The sequence below is a fragment of the Triturus cristatus genome, chromosome 11 (assembly GCF_964204655.1).
Source record: "Triturus cristatus chromosome 11, aTriCri1.1, whole genome shotgun sequence".
NCBI classification, from domain to species: domain Eukaryota; kingdom Metazoa; phylum Chordata; class Amphibia; order Caudata; family Salamandridae; genus Triturus; species Triturus cristatus.
In genome coordinates, this window is record NC_140594.1 from 932,918,194 (window position 1) to 932,934,752 (window position 16,559).

At 52.2% G+C, this 16,559-nt stretch overlaps 1 protein-coding gene across 4 annotated transcripts in view; it reads right to left on the reverse strand.

Annotated features, from left to right (window-relative positions):
- YEATS2 (YEATS domain containing 2) overlaps window positions 1–16,559 on the reverse strand; it is a 1,415,500-nt gene that overhangs the window by 794,432 nt on the left and 604,509 nt on the right. For all 4 annotated transcript variants that reach the window (XM_085634927.1, XM_085634925.1, XM_085634929.1 and 1 more), the window contains one exon: window positions 9,765–9,926. In XM_085634927.1, the coding sequence (XP_085491053.1) occupies window positions 9,765–9,926 (162 nt within the window). The remainder of the gene's footprint in view (window positions 1–9,764; window positions 9,927–16,559) is intronic.

Genomic DNA, 16,559 nt, shown 5'->3' on the forward strand with positions numbered 1-16,559 from the left:
AGGTCATCAACTCGTGTCTTACAAAGAATACATCATAAACTCTGAATTTACTTGCAGAACTCTTCAAAAAAAATTGAAGCACTTATAATGAATATGTAGGTATGCAGTTTGCTCAGAAAGAGAAAACAACCTGAGCCACAAAGTGCACAGCCCAAAAGGACTTTAATGAAGGTCGAAGCACAAGATCCAGTATTTAAAAGAATACCAAGTGTAAGCTCTGAATCCATCAGCGTCATAATGAGTATGCACACCACAAGAGTAGTGAGGACATAATAAGCTGATTACTCTAAGGAGTAAAGACCAAAGCGTCCCTATATACAAGACTTACCACTGGCATCCCAACATGATCATATTAAAGACAACAAAAAGTCGAAGCCATGCACATTTTAGCATACTGAACTGCAAGAAGCTAGCATCAAAAAATCTTCCATACAAGAAAATACCTTCTTGAGCACAAAGCCCATCTTCAGAGATCAAGAAACAAAGGGAAGCCTCCCTTGGTCAACTAAATCAATATCAACTTTGAAAAAAAAAGGGAAAATGGTACTAATGATAAAACATCTGCCCTCTCAGGAACACCAATAGGTCAAACCAACAACGGACATGTAGAATGCCCCAACAAAGCTTACTCTTCTATAAAGAAATAGTCTGCATCTCAAGCATAAAGACAAGTTACACCAGTGACAGAAAATTTAAAGTTATGACTCTGAAGATCTCTGTGTTACAGAAGTGTGTTAACGCTGCATCACCTTGACTTACAAAAAGATAGGCACCATCAAAGGGCATGTCGACCAAAGTCGACTGGACTGCCTCCGATAAACACGAATTTGCCAACCAAGCACAACACCTCAATGCCACTGCTGATGCCCTGGCATGACCTACAGAGTCCGTAGTGTCCCTACCACACCTTATGGTAAGCTTAGAAGGTTGCTGACCATTTCAAACCAAATCACCAGTATTCGAGCAGAGGTTATACGGAAGAGATGGCAACATACTCTGTAGCGAATCCCACAAAGTATAGGAATGCTGCCCAAGCACACAAGCCATGTTTGTGGATCTCAAGGCTGCGCTTGCAGAAGCAAAAATGTGTTTACCACATACATCATGACTCCTAGACTCCTTCCCCACTGGAGTCTTAGGCATAGAATCTACATTCTGTGAAAAAGTCACAACCTGAGTCACCAAGCTACGCGTGGAAGGATGTCTATGAAGACAAAGCGGGTGCGCCGGCGCAGGCAAGTGTCTATGTGCAATATCCCGGTTCATTGATGCCCCCAACTCAGGTTTGGCAAAAGTACCTAATAAAATATGAAAAAGGGCCTCCTTAAACAGAAGAACAAGTTCTTCCCCTGTCTGTCCCTGAAAAGGAACATCAATCAAAGGGTCTGTGGACCTTTGAATCATAGGAAGTGACACACTTAAAACCGTAGACACTTTCCCTAGCATGTCTGCAAGGAAAAACGTGCCTGTGTAGCAAGGCCAGGGGGAGAAAGCAACCCAGAAGCTGGTGAAGAATCCAGACCACTAGCCTCTCCCAGAGCAGACAACCCACTCTCCTCCATCTGAGGCACACTAATGCCAGTAATGGGCTGAAAGAGCCCTGCCTCAATCCACACAGGCAGTCTTTCCACAACCTCTTCCTGAGAAGGAATCAAAACCTTCATATTCCCCTTAGTTTGAATAGTTGACTCCGCATCGGACTTCGTACATCACCTACCCGGAGGAGGAGAAGCAACTTTGACCACAGACGACATCAGTGTCGGAGTCGGCTGATGGAAGACCAATGTTGTCGGTCGAGATCCCGAAGGCCTGTGGAGCCGCGCCAAAGCGGCGCCGGCTGTCGTCGACCAGCACCAACCCATCAACTCAAACGCCTCAACCTTCACCGAGGGCAAACCCTCCAATGCTGCCCCACTCAACTCATTGGAACCTAGAGGTGTTCCAGAAGGAGATGGGGTCCCAAAGATGAGGTGCTAGGAATTATAATATTCCCTCATTTGAGCCATCGATGCCCTAGCTCACAGAAACACGGGGAGATGCAGTGCGGAGTCGCGTACAGCCTCCTCAACCGTCGAGCGGGAGGAGCCATGGGAGAGGAAGTCTCCACGCGGTGACGTCCGAGAACGCCACGACTTTACTCGCTAACCTATTAACTCCCCAGAGAACAACGTCCTCCAGAAAGGCTTCGGTTCCTAGATCGACCTCGCAAATGCTGTTCCCAGGATGATGAAGACCGAGGCTGGGAAGCCTCCGAAAACCATGACATGCGCCGTTATCAACTTCAAACACCGCTCCTTTAGAGTCTTCGGTTCCGGAGGTGGAAAAAAGGTGGGCAAAGTGATGGTCTGCCCGATGTGAAAAGCAGTGACAACCTTAGGAAGGAAGGATGGACGAGTCCTGAGAACCACCTTGTCCAGATAGACAGACAGCAAAGGATGCTTGGAGGAAGAGCCTGGAGCTCACTCACTCTTCTGGCAGATGTGATGGCTACGAGGAATGCAGTTTTAAGCGTTAGAAGCCTCAAAGGACAGTTGTGAAGCGGTTCAAACGGAGGGCACATTAAATAGGTTAATACTAGATTCAAGTCCCACTGAGGCATAACGAAGGGAATAGGTGGAAAGAGAGAAGTTATGCCTTACAAGAAACGATTAATCACCGGGGACTTGAAAAGAGAAGGCTGATCTGTAAGCCGAAGGAAGGCAGAGATGGCCGAAAGATAGCCCTTGATAGTGCCCACAGCAGAGCCCTGCTGGGCTAAAGAAAGAAGAAACAAGAGAACCTCAGAAAGAGGGGCAGAAAGGGGATCCACAGCCTTTGCTGTGCACCATGCCACAAACTTGTTCCACCGGCAGGCGAATACCATCTTAGTGGAGGGACGCCTGGCTGCCATGATTACATCACAAACTTCAGGAGGCAGGTCAAAAGACGTCAACTGCGACCGCTCAATCCCTACGCAAGGAGGTGGAGGCTGGACAGGTGCGGGTGGAGGACCGTCCCCTGTTGCTGCAACACAAGATCTTCCTGAAGAAGCAGACGGGTCGGAGGATCGATGGCCATGTTGAGAAGCCCGGGATACCAGACTCTTCGTGCCCAATCCGGAGCCACAAGGATGACTTGGGCTCGGTCACGCCTGATCTTCTTCAGCACTCTGGGCAGAAGTGGTACAGGCAGAAAGACGTACAACAGACCGCAACTCCACTCGCGATGAAAAGCATCGCCTAGCGAGTGCCGCCTTGGAAATTCCAATGTGCAGAATTGCTGGCATTGCGTGTTCTCTTCGGTGGCGAACAGATCTAACCAAGGCTCTCCCCACTGTTGAAGGAGACCTTACATCACCTCCGATTGAAGACGCCATTCGTGATCCATCATGCACCTGCGGCTGAGTTAGTCTGCCCTCGCGTTCAGGGAACCTGCCAGGTTTAGAACCACCAGGGATATGCTCTGATGTTCCAGCCATGTCCAGAGGAGGAGGGCCTCGTGACATAGGGTCCAGGACCTCACCCGCCCTGTTTGTTGCAGTACCACATGGCGGTAGTGTTGTCCGTGAACACCTGTACTACCCTTCCCCGGACAGAGGGAAGGAATGCTTTGAGTGCAAGACGAATCGCCTGAAGCTCCAGAAGGTTGATGTGGAGCTCAGACTCCACCAGAGACCAGAGGCCTCTGATCCCCGCCTCTCCCATGTGGCCGCCCCATACCAGAAGGGATGCGCCTGTCACCACTGTGTGCTCTGGTTGGGGAAGGAAGAGGGATTTGCCGTTGACCCAACCCTGGTTCCTGAGCCACCACTGCAACTGTCGAGCAGTGCCCTTCGAGATCTGGGAGTAATCGTACAGATTCCCCTGATGCTGTGCCCACTGGAACTTCAGGTCCCACTGCAGAGCACGCATATGCCACCAGGCATGATTGACCAGCAGGAGGCCATGAGGCCTAGCAGCCTCAGGGTCATCCGGACCGAAACCCGCGCTAGAGGCTGAAAGATCGGAATCATAGCCCAAATATCCCGGACTCGCTGTTCGGAAGGATAAAGCCGAAACCGTATAGTGTCCAGAACCGCTCCGATGAAGAGGAGTTTCTGAGAGGGAATCAGGTGCAACTTCGGCACATTGATGGAGAAACCCAGAGAATGCAGGAGGTCGCTGTAGTCTGGAGGTCGGAGACAACAGCCTGGGGCGAGCCCGCCTTCAACAGCCAGTCATTGAGATGAGCTGCAACCACCACCATCACTTTCGTGAACACCTGAGGGGCGCTGGTAAGGCCAAAGGGGAGCACAGTAAATTGAAAATGCTCGTGCCCTACCGTGAAATGCAGGTAACGCCGGTGGGCCGGCAGGACGGGGAAGTGAAAATAAGCGTCCTGCAAGTCTAACACTGCCATCCAGTCTCCAGGGTCGAGGGCAGAGAAGACCTGAGCGAGCGTCAACATATTGAACTTCTCCTTCTGGAGGAAGCGGTTGACGCTCCTGAGATCCAAGATAGGACGCAGGCCCTTGTCCTTCTTGGGTACCAGAAAGTAGTGGGAATAACAACCACAACCTACTTCTGGGGCAAGAACACGCTTGATGGCTCCCTTGGCCAAGAGAGCCAAAACTTCCTGTTAGAGAAGTGCCAGGTGATCCTCTGACATGCAGTGGTTGGAGGGGTAGCCTCGAAGGGGGGGGGGGGGGGGGAGGGGGGGGGCGGGGAGTAGCCCCTTTGGACTATCCGCATCTCATCCTGGTCTCTTAATCCTGTTTGGACGTGTCGCTATCTGTGATGTCAGAACATGTATAAATAGAAGAACTAACTCATTTACCATTTCAGCAATAATTCAGGAAATAGTGATTTCCTGTCTGCCATGATGGTGCGCCAGTGGGGGAGATGATGGCGAATCCTGCCACCCACTGGCATTTGATGTGCCTGAAAGGTTAGACTAGGAGGGTTTGGAGGCTGCTGCAGAGGGGGGGGGGGGGGGGGGTTGGTGGACTGGTCCGCCCGCTGGCCCCCTGAACCACAACGATGGTTCCCAAGTACCCGGCCGCATGAAGGTTGGGAAACTTGCTGCGGCCTGTGTCTCTGGGCGGGATGTAGTGGGGCACCCCTTCCGTAGCCACGAAAGGGGTGAAAAGCAGACTGTGCTGGGTGGCTGGAGAGGCCCAACTACTTGGCCGTAGCCCGTGAGTCCTTGAAGCGCTCTTAAGCGTTGTCCGCTTTGTCGCCAAAAAGGCGACGGGCATCAAAGGGCATGTCCATGAGGGTGTTATGGACATCCCCCGAAAAGCCAGTCGATCTCATCCAGGCGTAGCGACGAAGGTCTACAGACGTGGAAATTGTCCTGTCTAGAGAGTCGGCGGTATCCCGCCCACAACGGATGGTAAACTTCACGGCATCTCTCCCGGCGGGTACAGCCATGGAGAGCACTGGCCGGGCCTCCTCCGGACACTGAGGCAGCACCTTCACAACCATATCCCACACAGAGTGGGAATAACGGCCCAATAGACATGCGGTGTCTACTGACCGCAGTCCCAAGCTGGCGGAAGAGAAAATCTTCTTTCCAAGATGATCCAGCTTCTTGGATTCCTTTTCTGGTGGAGCGGTAGGGAATGCGCTCTTGGAAGTGCAGGCTTGGACCACCAAGCTCTCCAGGGTGGGGTGTTGGGAGAGGAAAGTGGGGTCGGCCGGAGCCGGGCGGTGCCGTCGGGCAATCGTACTGTCCACGGGAGCCCCAATTTTGAGCCAGGACCATGTGCCCAAAAGGACGTCGGTAAGGGCCTCATTAAATGGCAGCCGGGGCTCCGAAGAGGTCGCAGCTGGCTGAAGCATCTCTGTCAGGAGGTTAATCCTGACCACCACAGTAGGAAGCTCGAGGTTGAAAGCCTCAGTCGCCCTACGCTACACCACTGCGTATGACGCTCCCTCCTCCGTAGCCACGGTAGGAGGAGACAACATGCCAAGGTCAGGGGAGGTGTCGAGAACACTGGCATCCCCCAGTTCCTCTCTCCAGTCCTGTTCAGATCCTAGCTGATCAGTTAAAGGGTCACCTGACCCATCCCAGTCCTCCTCCTCCTCCTAAGGTTGCCAATCTGGCTGAAAAGGGACCCCAGGAGTGAACAGGGGCAAAAAAAACCTGCTCTGCGCCGGATACGGTGTCGGGCGACGCCGGTCTGGCTTCGGGTCCACATCGTGATGGAGGCTGGGGTCAACGGTGGCCGGGGACACGACCGGCGTCGGTTGCGGTGCCGGAGGAAGCGGCGCCGGTGGAGGTGTAACAAGGTCAACTGGTGCCGTTCCGGATTCAGGCCTGAATCCACGGGGGCCTGCGGCGCCGGGGTAGGAGCCGACGGCGGAGTAGGCCTAGGCCCCCCAACCAAATCCGCTGGGCCAGAAGGTGCCCCGGCGGGTTCAGGCTGCCCGAAGATGGCATGCATTGCTTTGTAAAATTTGCGAAGCTAGGCAGGAGTTGCTCCGAGTCCTGGGAAGGGAGGGAAGCCCGGAGTCGACTCTTCGGTCTCTGAGTGCGGAGCTGCGGGAGGGGCACTGCCTGCATCCGCAAGGAGAAGTCGAAGAGCGACGATCCTTCTTTGACTTCTTTTTGTGCTGCGAATTACCCGACCCCGAGTGCGAAGACTTCGATGACTTGGACGAGTGGTGATGGCTCAGCGACCGGTCCCTTGACCTCCCTGGCGACCGGGACCTCGAACGGTGTAGAGCCGACTGATGGCGCTCAAGCAGCTTTCGGGACCACTCCCGCAAAGCCTTTGGAGCCATAAACAAGCAGTCAGAGAATGACTTGGGGTCGTGGTCGCGCTCCAGGCAAAAGAGGCACACGCGGTGGGAATCCGTAACCGACATCAGTCGGGTACCGAAACCGCATCCTTCGTGCACCAGGAGTCATAGACTGAAAAAAAAGTCGAAAAAAGTCCCTCAAAAAGTTCAGGCAAAAAATGACTAGAGGTACCGCTCTCTCCGGATCTGCGTTGGCTGGCGTGGAAAAAGAAAGAACTGACGTCAGCGCGTGAGTGTGGCGTCTAAGTAGCTACCGCGACGTCATCCTGGCGACCACGACGCCAACAACGGATGCGGAGCCGACCGATGCCACCTTCCGACGCGCAGCGGTACTGCTGACGAAAAAACTTTCCGGATCCAGTCTGACGCCTGGGGGTAATTCTAAGGTAAGGAATCTATAGCTAACCTGTTTCTTTCAGATACAAATCACTAGCGTATCATTTGTGTCATTATAATGAATGTTGAAATCACCTAGAAATATCTGGTTAATGCGTGGGGCACTGTTGGTAGAGATGAGCTCCATGATTTATTGGAGGAAAATATGATTATTACCCAGTGGATGATAGATCGTGTGTAGAATGCAAGTAGGGTTGGCTTTGGTTGAGATATTGATCCTCAGATATTTGCAGGAGGAGGTTGGTGAAGAATGTGTCTGTTTAAGTGATAAGTTGGTCCGATATATACAGGCTAGATCTCCCCCATGACGGTTTGCACGGTCTTGACGGATGACATCATAGCTGGGTGGAACTAGGATGCCTAGACCAGGTTTCAGTGAGCATTAGGAGATCAAGTTAGAAGCTGAGTATTAGTTCCGCAATGTCAGCAGTGTGTTTCAATGCTGATCGGCAGTTGAGTAGTGAGCATTTTAGGTAGGTTTTGGCAACAGTAGCAGAAGAATAAGCGATTGGTACAAGTTTGAGGTTCGTATTTTTAATGAATCTGGGATTAGGACAAGGTTTCCTTTGCGGTTGGGTAATAATGGTTTGAATCCTTTCGGAAGACGTGATGTGGTCAGTTGAGGCAGGGTTATGAGATGGGAGAGGATATAATCGATATAAAGTTGTCTGACCCGTTAAGTCGGGTGGAGTGGTCTAGATTCGGTTTGCATCTCCATCTAGGTTGAGATTATGTAATGGCAGAAATATTCGCAGGAGGGCTTATGGGGGAGGGAATGTTACAGTTCAGTTGGTGGAACAAATTGGTTTGACCAATTATGTTTCACATGAATGGTGCTGCCACGCTGTGATAGATGGTGCCGGTCAGATGCGGCAATCCGTCGTCGAACCATAGGCGAGAAACAAGTTTGAGCAGTACAGGATTGCGCTGAGGATAACGAACAGCCTCTTGAAGAGCGGGGCGCCCTGAGAGCATGGACGGTGCAGCGAGGCACTGCAGAAAGACAGAGGAGTCAGCAGCAGTCTGAGGTAGCAAATAGAGAGTGCTTACCGATACCATGGCGTAGATATCAACGTGAACCATAGTAGGCTCTGGACTCACTCAGAGATCCCCAAGACCGTCACCTGCCGTGACATAGAATAAAATAATTCCTAGCTCACATGAAGTAAAGTTTAAATTCTATTCAGGACACAGAGTTGAGGATTATTCCCGCCTGATGGTCGGAGATCAGTAACTCCCACTGATTGATTATATATTTGGTTTGGTGAACTATGGTTTTATTACACGTGAATAATAGTGTTTTTGCTTATATCATTGTAAGCTCCTGCTGATCATTTACTTGGGCTTATAACTGTACTTATATACTGTGTCGTTATCACTATTTCCTGAATTATTGCTGAAATGGTAAATGAGTTAGGGCCATATGTAGGAAGCCAAATTGCGATCGCAAATGCTGAAATTCGCCGAATTTCAGCCTTTGCGATCGCAATTTGGACAGTGTGCTATGTAGCACACAAAAACCCACACGCAAAATAAGGAATCGCAAAATTTGCGATTCCTTATTTTGCCAATGCATTTAAGGAATCCCAAATTGCGATTCCTTAAATGCAATGTAGGAAGCACCCAAGTTGTGCGATTTTGGCTTAAGGAATCGCATATTAGCACAAACTTCAGGTTGGTGGTAATTAGCGATTTCTTTGAAAAATTCACTTTTTTGCATTTTTCAAAGTGCCATGTGGCGCACATACATGCCCTTAGCGCATGTATGTGCGCCACATGTGCACACATGTTTATTTCAGGGGAGCAAAAGGGTGTCCTATTGACACCCTTGCAACCTTGAAATTGCCTTCTCAATTTGCAATTTTCTAATTGAGAATCGCAAATTGAGAAGGTCTTCCTATTCATTCCTATGGGCCTTCTAGCCCATAGGAATGAATGGCAAGGTATTCCTTATTTGCGAATCTCAATTTGGGATTCTCAAATAAGGAATAGGTGGGAATCGCAAAATATTTTGCTAATCCTACCTACATTGCGTTTTGCAATTCTCTAATTGCGATTCCCTAAAAATTGCAAATAGAGAATCGCAAAATAAGTTTTACCTACATATGGCCCTTAGTTCTTTTTTTATACATGTTCTGACTTCACAGATAGCGACACGTCCAAACAGGATTAAGAGACCAGGATGAGATGCGGATCATCACACAATGAAAGAGTGAGAACATGGAGAAAGGACTTATATTACACTATATGTCATTATGATAGGTTAACCTGGTTGTTGTTTTTTCTCTACTTTCTCTAGTGTTCATGGGAAAAGTAGTTTTCTTGCTATGTTGATGTTATCTTGTGGCTGCTACTTGAAGAAAGAACATCATAATCCTCGCCTTTATGTTCTTAATAGAATTGAAACTTTCCTTCACATGAGTTAGGAAATTTTGTATTACTATTGATAGGTTGATATGATAACTACTTACAATCTCCTCACATACTGGTCCTTTCTTTCCACTACAAAGCAGAAAACGGCCTTCTTAAGGTGATTGATATACACTGCTAAAAAGAACAGAACCAGAAGATCTTACATGTCCACCATTTTTGCTGGCTACTCACTGGCATTGTTTGTGGCTCGCAGTAGGGCCCCCTGAGGTATCAGTAGCAGTTTCCCCTTCCCTGAAGGATTCTTGCTATTGGTTGTGAGGTAGAGTTTGGTACCAGGAGGTAGATTTGCCAGGTTAGAGAGATTTGTAGCAGGTAGCTGCAATGTCGCCATCACTAAAAAGAAAACAGAGAAAAAGTATGTTAAATGATTGGAAATGCATTGCTTTTAATTACAAGAAGCAAAAACCCAAGGATGGCCTCTGTTGAACGCATAAAAGCGAAAAAGTGCAATCCTAGATTGTACAACAAAAAAAAGACAAACATTTGAGATATTAGAGTAGAGAGAAACAAAATAGGTCACATGGTATCTATGAAGGCCCAAAAATGCTAAAATAACCAAACAATGTTAAAGTCAAACTCATAGAAATATTTCCTTCCACTCTTAAGCTTTCTCAAATGGCCTCTCAAGACTTTGCCTGCATTTGTGTTATTTGTTTAGCACTGAAAATCAATTTCCTTACACTCGCCCACCTATCAAGATCAGGATAATGTTACTTACCCAGTAAGCATCTGTTCTTGGCATGTAGAGCTATAGATTCACATGCTTTGCATACTCCTGCAATCTAGTGTTGGGTCCAGTTGTTTTTCTTCGAATAAGTCTTTCCTAGTCACAAGGTAAGGTGACTCCTCCTTTCGGTGATAGTATGAATGGTCATTGACTCCATTGTTAGATTGTTTTCCCGCAAGAGGGTGAGAATGGAGTAAGTAAGTGCAGCAGAGATGTTCATGCGTATAAATGTGTAATAAAGAACTGCAACAACTATAGGTACCCGGATAGGTGGGTGGGCCCATGTGAATCTACAGTTCTACATGCCAAGAACAGATGCTTACTGGGTAAGTAACATTATCGTTCGAGGCATGTGTGCTGTAGATACACATACTTTGCATAGACTATAAAGCAGTATACTCCCAAAGCGGTGGCTAACTTGTAGATGTTGCAGTTCTTTGAAATCGTGTTTTAAGTACTGCTTGGCTTACATTAGCTTGTTGAAATGCTAACACATCTACACAATAGTGTTTGGTAAATGTGTGTGGTGTAGACCATGTAGCGGCCTTACATATGTCAGCTAGAGGAATGTTACCTAAAAAGGCTAAAGAAGCCCCTATACAAGTGGAATGGGCTGTTGGGGGTATGGAGAAAGTTATTTTAGCTTTAGTGTAGCATGTTTGACACTGTAGTATGAGAGCCTGAACATTGTGAATGTTGGCTACATTGGGAGAGGCTAGAGCTTTGACTGTGTCTAAGAGTGGCTCCTAGGTAATATTGCATCTGTGACAGATGAAGGTCAGATTTTTGTGCATTGACCCTGAATCCTAGTTGATGAAGTAGGTCTATTGTGATCTGTGTGTGTTGTAGGCAATTTTGATAAGTGCTCGCTTTGATGAGTCAGTCATCTAGTTAGGGGAAGACGTGAAGAACAAGTTACTTACCTTCGGTAACGATGTATCTGTAAGAAACATTAGTTAGTTAGATTCCTCACCTTAGAATATCCCCAGGCGTCAGACTGGATCCGGAAGATTTTTCGTCAGCAATACCCCTTGCGCGTCGCTAGGCGTCGTCTGTGGCTCCGCGTCCGTCGTCGGCGTCGTGCGCCGGAATGACGTCGTCGGATACTTAGACGCTGCCCTCACGCACTGACGTCAGTTCTTGTGCATAGCCTTCCGCGCCAGGAACTCAGAGCCATGCAAGAGACCGACACTGGTGCCCAAAAATTCTAGGGCCCTGAAAGGGATAGCCTTAACCCTAGATGTCAGTTTGCAGAACGGGGACGATGGGTGGGTCGGTGAGGAATCTAACTAATGTTTCTTACAGATACATCGTTACCGAAGGTAAGTAACTTGTTCATCTGAAAGAAACACGTTAGTTAGATTCCTCACCTTAGAATAGATACCCAAGCAATACCAACCCCGGTGGTGGGTCTGCGAACCAAGATCACACCAGAAAGTCCTGGAGGACAGAACGGCCAAAGAAGCCATCCCTCCGGACTTGGCTGTCTAGGCAATAATGCCTGGCAAACGTGTGCAGCGAAGCCCACGTTGCCGCCTGACAGATGTCCTGCGAAGGGACTCCCCGTCCCAAAGCAGTAGTAGCCGCTGTGGCCCGAGTAGAATGGGCGCGCAGCCCAACAGGCGGTTTCTTTTTTGCCAAGGAATAACAGATTTTTATACAAAAAACGACCCACCGGGAGATGGTCAAGTTTGTGTACAGCTTTTCCCTGCTTTGCACCCACGTAGCCAACGAAAAGCTGGTCGTCCACCCGGAACTGTTTAGTGCGGTCCAAATAAAAGGAGAGCACACGTTTTGGGTCCAGACGGTGGAGCCGCTCTTCCTCTTTGGAAGGATGCGGAGGCGGAAAGAAGGTGGGCAAGGTGACAGATTGCCCAAGATGAAAGGGGGTCACCACCTTCGGTAGAAAGGAAGGACGAGGCCGAAGGACAGCCTTGTCCGGATGAACAGATAGAAAAGGAGGTTTGGACGATAGAGCCTGGAGCTCACTCACCCGTCTAGCCGAGGTGATGGCTACCAGGAAAGCAGTCTTAAGAGTTAGAAGACAAAGAGGACAATTGTGAAGAGGCTCAAAGGGAGCGCACATCAGGAATGTCAAGACAAGGTTCAAGTCCCACTGAGGCATTACGAAAGGGACAGGAGGAAACGTGTGAGTAATGCCTTTAAGAAAACGTGACACAACAGGGGACTTGAAAAGAGAGGGCTGATCTGGAAGCCGTAAGAAGGCAGAGAGAGCAGCAAGATAACCTTTCAAGGTGCCCAGGGCAGAGCCCTGCCGGGCCAAAGAAAGAAGAAAGAGGAGAACCTCAGAAAGAGGGGCGGAGAGGGGATCCACAGCCTTTGCTGTGCACCATGCCACAAATTTGTTCCACCGGCAGGCGTATACCGTCTTTGTGGAGGGACACCTGGCTGCCAGAATGATATCACAGACTTCAGGAGGCAAGTCAAATGGCCTCAACTGCCGCCGCTCAATCTCCACGCATGGAGGTGGAGGCTGGACAGGTTCGGGTGGAGGACCGTCCCCTGCTGCTGCGACAGAAGATCCTCCCGAAGGGGCAGACGTATCGGAGGATCGGTCAACATACTGAGTAGCTCGGGATACCAGTACCTTCGTGCCCAAGCCGGAGCCACCAAGATGACTTGGGCCCGGTCGCACTTGATCTTCAGCACTCTGGGCAGAAGTGGTATAGGCGGAAAGGCGTACAACAGACCGCAACTCCACTCGCGACGAAAAGCATCGCCGAGCGAGTGCCGCCTTGGAAATTCCAACGCGCAGAACTGCTGACATTGCGCGTTCTCGTCGGTGGCGAATAGATCTAACCAAGGCTCTCCCCACTGCTGAAAGAGACCATGCGCCACCTCGGAGTTCAGACGCCATTCGTGATCCATCATGCACCGGCGGCTGAGTTCGTCTGCTCTGGCGTTCAGAGAGCCCGCCAGATGTTGAACCACCAGGGTGACGCCCTGGTGTTCCAGCCATGTCCAGAGGCGCAGAGCCTCCTGACAAAGGGTCCACGACCTCACCCCGCCCTGTTTGTTGCAATACCACATGGCGGTGGTGTTGTCCGTGAACACCTGCACAACACTTCCCCGGACGGACAGAGGGAAGGAAGGCTTTCAGTGCAAGTCGGATCGCTCGCAGCTCCAACAAGTTGATGTGGAGACGAGACTCCGCCGGAGACCAGAGGCCTCTGATCTCCGCCTCTCCCATATGGCCACCCCATCCCAGGAGGGACGCATCCATCACTACGACATGCTCCGGTAGGGGTAGGGAGAGGCTCTTGCCCATGACCCAATCGCGGTCCGCGAGCCACCACTGCAGCTGCTGTGCAGTGCCCTCCGAGATCAAGACATGGTCGGACAGGTTGCCGTGATGCTGGGCCCACTGAAACTTCAGGTCCCACTGCAGAGCCCGCATGCGCCGCCTGGCGTGATGCACTAGTAGGATGCAGGAGGCCATCAGCCCCAGAAGCCGCAACACTAGCCTGACCGAAACCCAGGATAGAGGCCGAAAGATGGGAATCAGGGCCTGTATATCCCAGACCCGCTGCTCCGGTGGATGGACCCGGAACTGCGCCGAGTAGAGAACCGCTCCGGTGAACAGGAGCTTCTGAGAGGGGCTAAGGTGTGACTTCGGCACGTTGATGGAAAAGCCCAGCAAATGCAGGAGATCCGCCGTAGTCTGGAGGTGGGAGACGACTGCCTGGGGCGAGCCCGTCTTCAACAACCAGTCGTCGAGATAGGGGAAGACTGGAACCCCTGATCTGCGCAGATGAGCTGCGACCACCGCCATCACTTTCGTGAACACCCGAGGGGCACTGGTAAGGCCGAAGGGGAGCACGGTGAATTGAAAGTGCTCCTGACCCACCGTGAACCGCAGGTAACGCCGGTGGGCCGGCAGGACGGGGATGTGGAAATATGCGTCCTGCAAGTCCAACGCTACCATCCAGTCTCCAGGGTCTAGGGCAGCTAGAACCTGAGCCAAAGTCAACATTTTGAACCGTTCCTTCCGGAGGAAGGCATTGACATTCCGGAGGTCCAAGATAGGGCGTAGGCCCCCTTTGCCCTTCTTGGGAACCAGAAAGTACTGGGAATAACAACCACGACCTACTTCTGGGCTCGGAACGCGCTCGACGGCCCCCTTGGCCAAGAGGGCCGAAACTTCCTCGTGGAGAAGATGCAAATGATCCCCCGAGATACGGTGGTGCTGCGGTGGCATGGCTGAAGGGGTCGTCTCGAAGGGGAGGGAGTAGCCCCTTCGGACGATTTGCAGCACCCACCTGTCCGATGTGATGGAACGCCAGTGGAGCAGGCGATGGCAAACTCTGCCGCCCACTGGCGTGGAGTGGGCCTGAAAGCTAGGACTAGGAAGGCTTTGAGGCGGATGCTGCCGGGGTGGATGTGGACTGACCGCGTCGTCCTTCGGTACCGCCTCGGCGGAAACCACGTCCGCGACCGCGTGCAGGCTGGTTCTGCGGCTGGTGGCTAGGCGGACGTGAGGAGGTGCCCCTTCCTTGGCCACGAAAGGAGCGAAAAGCGGAAGTTTGTGGCCGCGGGGCCGAGAGGCACAAGGACGCGGCCGTAGCCCGGGAGTCCTTGAAGCGAGCCAGCGCACTGTCCGCTTTGTCACCAAAAAGGCGAGCGCCATCAAAAGGCATGTCCATGAGTGTGCTCTGGACATCCCCTGAAAAGGACGTGGACCGCAGCCAGGCGTGACGTCGAAGTGCCACCGTGGTAGAAATCGCCCTACGCAGCGAGTCCGTAGTGTCGAGTCCACATCGGATTGCATGGCGCGCTGCATCTCTCCCATCGGCCAGGGCCGAGGAAAGCCGCGCCCGGGCCTCCTCCGGGCACAGTGGCAGCACGTCCTCCACCGCATCCCACAGAGAGTGGGAATAACGGTCCAAGAGACAGGCGGTGTTCAAAGACCGCAGGCCCAAACTGAGCGAAGAGAACAGCTTCTTACCAAACTGTTCCAGTCTCTTGGAATCCCGGTCCGGAGGAGCGGACGGAAAGGAGGATTGGGAGGTAGAGGCCTGGATAACCAGACTCTCGGGGGTGGGGTGTTGGGACAGAAAACTGGGGTCGCCCGGAGCAGGGCGATGGCGCCTGGCAACGTTCCTATCCACAGGAGGGACTGTGGAGGGCTTGGACCAGGTGCCCTGCAGAACGTCAGAGAGGGCCTCATTGAATGGCAGCAGAGGCTCAGTGGAGCATGCGGCAGACTGAAGCACCTCAGTGAGGATGTTAGTCCTCACAGCCACGGCAGGCAGCTCAAGCCCAAGGGCTTCGGCCGCCTTGCGCAGCACCACAGAAAAAGATGCACCCTCCTCCGAAGCCACAGTCGGAGGAGAGATGAATCCAGTGTCCGGTGAGATATCCAATCCACTGGCCTCCCCCAGTTCATCTGCCCAGTCCTGAGAAAGTTGCCCCTGAAGGGCCATAGAGTCCCCAGACCCCTCCCAGTCGCCCCCGTCATCCGATTCCTGGTAAACAGGAGGAATGATCGGAGCCGGTCGATAGACAATATGTGTCTCTAGCGGCGTCGGATGCGGCGTCGGGCGGCGCCGCATCGGCGTCGGGACCGGACAGGGGCTGGACCGGGGATCGACGTCGACCGGAGTCGGCGTCATGGGTGGTGGTACCGGTGTCGGCGCCGGCGGAGGAGGCGTAACGAGGTCGACCGGCGTCGACGGGGGCCCAGGCTCGGGCCCCTCGGGGACCTGCGGCGTCGGGGCCGGAGCCTCCAACGGCGCCGGGGCCAGAGCCGCCGGCATGCGAGGTCGCCCAGTCGAGTCCGCGGGGCCCGGAGGCGCGCCAGCGGGCGTCGACGGCGGGGCCAGGACCCTCATGGCCGAGAGGAAGGCACTGACCTCCGCCGGCGTCGCGTCAGTACCAGGGACCATCGGGTATGGGGACTTGCGCGGCTCCTGCGGAGCCGCGGGGGTGGAACCACCCAGACCCTCGGCCGAGTCGCGCGACCGGCGAGGGGAGTCCGAAGAGCGGTGTCGGCTTCTTGGACTTCGTGGAGTGCCTCGACTTACCAGAGGACTTCGAGCCAGACGAGTGACGATGTCGAGTGCGGCTCCGCGACCGATCCTTGGACCTCCTCCTGGACCGGGATCGAGAGCGAGTGGCGAAGCTCGAGAAGCTTGCGGGACCGCTCCCGCCTAGCTTTCGAGGTCAGGGCCATACAATCGGAGCACGGCGCCGCTTCGTGGTCGAGGCCCAAGCAGTAC